The 3,599-nt window shown below is 70.7% G+C and overlaps 1 protein-coding gene across 1 annotated transcript in view; it reads left to right on the forward strand.

The window, feature by feature from the left end:
• B3GNTL1 (UDP-GlcNAc:betaGal beta-1,3-N-acetylglucosaminyltransferase-like 1) overlaps positions 1-3,599 on the forward strand; it is a 15,172-nt gene that overhangs the window by 4,435 nt on the left and 7,138 nt on the right. The window contains exons 3-4 of the mRNA XM_004695508.2: positions 513-854; positions 1,356-1,455. Of these exons, the coding sequence (XP_004695565.1) occupies positions 513-854; positions 1,356-1,455 (442 nt within the window). The remainder of the gene's footprint in view (positions 1-512; positions 855-1,355; positions 1,456-3,599) is intronic.

Genomic DNA, 3,599 nt, shown 5'->3' on the forward strand with positions numbered 1-3,599 from the left:
GCCGCCCCGCCCGGCCGCTCCCAGTCCCCGGCCCCGTTCGGTCCCGATCCCCCTCCCCCCGCACCCGTTGGTCGGGGCCCCTTCCCTCCGCCCTGGACCCCATCTCCCCCCAGGAACCTCCTCCCTCGGTCTGGTCTCCCCTTTTTGGCGCCCACACCCCCGGGCTTGCCTGGGGCTCCCCGGGCCCCCAGACATGGGGCCTTTGGCGTGGGACGGACCCGCCTCGGGCCGGGCTTCCGGGCCGCGTGCGTTTGTGTGGACGCGCGGTTGCTGCCGCCGCGAGCGCGCCTGACCCCCTTTCCTGGGGCCCGGGTGTCCCGGGGCTCCTAGGGCCTGGGGTCCCTCGGCCACCAGCTCCTGGCGCTGGCCCAGGGCGGGTCTGTGGCTCCCCTGCCCCCGTTACTTTTATGGGGGGGGTGCAGAAACGAGGGCGTTTCCGAGTAGTGATTGGAAAACGCTTGACTTTGACATTAGAATTGGGGCGATTTGATGCCTCTGAGTTTTCCTTGCAGAAACTGTCAAAAGACCAATTTGGGGACATCCATGATGCAATGAAGCTCCAGGGGCGTGGGAAGGTGCAGGGCCAGGGGAATGCTCGGCGCCTTTGTGGGGGGCTGGTCAGGTTCCGGGTGAGGGCATGGGCGCTGGCAGGCGTGCTTGGGGGGGTGCGGGGCGCGGGTGCCAGCCTGAGCGGCACCCCCGGCCCCTGCGCCCACAGCCCATTCCGCGCCTTGCAGTCGGTCATCCTGCCCGTGCACGACGCGGCTCCCTGGCTGGACGCCTGCCTGAGGTCCGTGCTGCAGCAGGACTTCCGGGGCCCCCTGGAGCTCTCGGCCTTCGACGATGCCAGCAAGGTACCCTGGCGCGACCCAGGGCCAGGGGCACTAGCAAAAGGAACGCCAGGCCCTGCACGTCGCCGTGGCCGGCGGGCCTGCTCTCCGTCGGGGGCGGCCGGCCCAGGAGCCCCTGCCTGGGCGTCTTGGGCACCCACCGCTGCTCCAGCGGGAATGGGGCGGTGACTCCGGGGGGGCTGTGCCCGCAGCCACCCGTGTCTCCCTCGTGCCCCTTGGCTGTGTCCCACTGCCGGACCCGGCCGGCGCCGTTTCACCCTGGGGTGCACAGGAGACTGTCCCAGCCATTCCGGTGCCCATCACGGATGCTGCTTCCTAGCCCTGTTCCCCTGGCGCCGGGACCCCAACTCCACACAGCCGTCGGTGGGGAGGCCCGCGCGGGGCAGACTGCAGCCGGTGGTCAGCCCCGCGCCTCTCGTCTCCTTTCGCGGTGTCCAGCTGGAAGGACAGGCTGCTACGAGCTGGCCAGAGAGGCCCCTGACTGCCGTGTCCCTGTGCTCTCAGGACGGCTCTCTGGCCATCATCCAGGACTGGAGAGTGAAGCTGGAGGACGCCGGGATCCGCGTGGTGGTCGGAGGCCACGATTCCCCGTCTCCCCGAGGAGGTCGGTCCGGGGGCCCTCGTCTTGCCCTGGGGTGCGCGCCGGGAACGGCAGCGTGGGGCCGCTCGGGCCCTGCTGGCCCGGACGCCACCAGGCCTGGGCTTCTGGTCCGCTGGCAGGGGCTGGCGGGCTGCTGGAGTCCTTCCGGTTCTCACACTTGTGCCTGAGGCACGAGCCCTGGCCAGCGACAGCTGAGTGCCGCTCCCGCCGCCGCCGCCCTTTCGCCTCACCCGCTTCGGCCGGCCACCCAGCGGCGTTTCGCGTCCGCCCGTCCGCCCGCCCGGGGCTGGGCCCCGTGTACGCTCCGTGGCTGCTGGCCTGGGCCGAGGTCCGGCGTCCACCCTCTGCCCCTCTGACCGCGTAGTGCTTTCTTCGGCTCTGACCTGCGCTTCCCTTCTCGTTTCCTGGTCTGAGTGCGCCGAGTTGCTGCTAGTGAGCCGCAGCCTGCGACAGTCTAGCGTCGCCGCTGGTAGCCCACGGGCGGGTCGCAGATGCCGTGTCGCGTCGGCTCGTCTTCGGTGTGCGGAGCTCTTAGACCGGAGGGACCAGGCCCGCGCGGGCTGGCGCCGGCGCCTGAGTGGTCTTTCCGCGCCCCTCCTGCAGGCGGCTCCGCCTTCTCGGACCCGGGAGCGGCGGCGTTTCGCTTCCGTTTCAGTCTTGGGGTGAACAGAGCTTCCGTTACCGGCCTAACAGTGTATTTATTACTCGTGTGTCGTTTCATACGGTTGATTTCTTAGAAAGATTTATTTCCACTCACAAGAACTGGGGTACAGGCAGAGGTGCGGGGCGGGTGGTGAGGGACTCCCAGAGGCAGAGTGGGGAGCAGAACAGCCGCCTGACTGAAACCCGCTGCTGGGGGGCGGTGGGGAGACGGGGGTGGGGTCTGCTGCGCCCTGTGGCCAGGGCTGAGCTCATGCTGCCGGGTGCGGGCCGGACGTGTCGGGCGCCGTCGGGGAGGCCCCGAGCAGCTGGTTCTTGACAGAAGAAAGAAGTCAGCGCTCGGAGAACGTCCCCCACGACCTCAGTGTGTTGCTGCCAGTTTGGGTTTGAACTGGAGGAACTTCCCGGGGCCAACCTTTGCCGCCCAAGGAGCTCGCTGCAGTCGTCTGGCAGGAAGGCGGCGGCTCAGGTCTGGGCTGCCCGCCTCGCCCTTCGCTTCGGGGGTGCTGGCCTGCGCCCCCCTCCGCCTGCCCCGTCCCGGCCCCACTGGCGACCCTGTCAGGGCCACGCCGGCCCCAGGGACAGGCGCCGTGTCCGTCACGGCCCGTGTCCCTGACACGCACGTCTTCCTGCTGCCCTGCTTGGCGTTCGTCGAGCTTGTGGGGTGTGCGGACGGGTGTGAGGTCCGGCCAGCCTTCCCCTCCTCCCGGCGCCTGCTGCGCGTGGCCGGAGCTGCCTTCTCGCCTTTCGCCCTGGTTTGCAGCCAGTCCGAGTGGCGCTCACTGCGGGCGCAGGCAGGCGGCTCCGAGCGGCGCTTCTCCGTCAGCCCGCAGCTGGGCTCCCTGTGCCTCTGCCCGGCTGCGGCCCCCTTCCCCGCTGTCCACCTTCTCGGCTGGCCTGGGCGCGCCCTCCAGACCTGGCCCCGGTGTGCCTGGAGCCCCGTCGCGCAGGCCAGCCGGTCGCTCCCCCTCAGCCTCTGCGAGCCCCCCACACCCTCACCAGCACCTGTGGCTTCTGACTTCCTAATGCGGGGCCTCCCCGAATGTGGCCGGGGCCCCCCGCACGCAGCTTGGCTCCTGGGCACAGCGAGCTGACCGCGCACCCCGCACGTGGCTCGGGCAGCGCCTGATCGGCGTCTGCCGCTTTGGGGGTGTTTTGTTCTGTGGAGCCGAGTTAAGTGGGCTCTTCACACCCTCCTGCGATCGGCCCGCTGTCCCCGCCCCGAGCCGCCTGGCCTGGCCTGGCCTGGCCTGCCGCCGCCTGGAGCCTTCGGCTGGCGGCCCCCCGGCAGCTTCGTCTCCCTGCCACGAGGACAAGGCCTCAGGGCGCCGCCAGGCTTGTGCTGCAGCCCAGCCGGGCTCTGTCCCGGGTCTGGGGTTCCGGGTCTCACGTCGTCTGTCCTCCGCGTCGGGTCAGCCCTCTCGTGCGTGGGGCTCCCGGCCGCTGCGTCCTCTGCGTGGACAGCCGCGTCCCGGCCCCGTGCGGCG

Source organism: Condylura cristata, unplaced genomic scaffold (assembly GCF_000260355.1).
Source record: "Condylura cristata isolate star-nosed mole 26May11 unplaced genomic scaffold, ConCri1.0 scaffold00068, whole genome shotgun sequence".
Taxonomy (NCBI): Eukaryota; Metazoa; Chordata; class Mammalia; order Eulipotyphla; family Talpidae; genus Condylura; species Condylura cristata.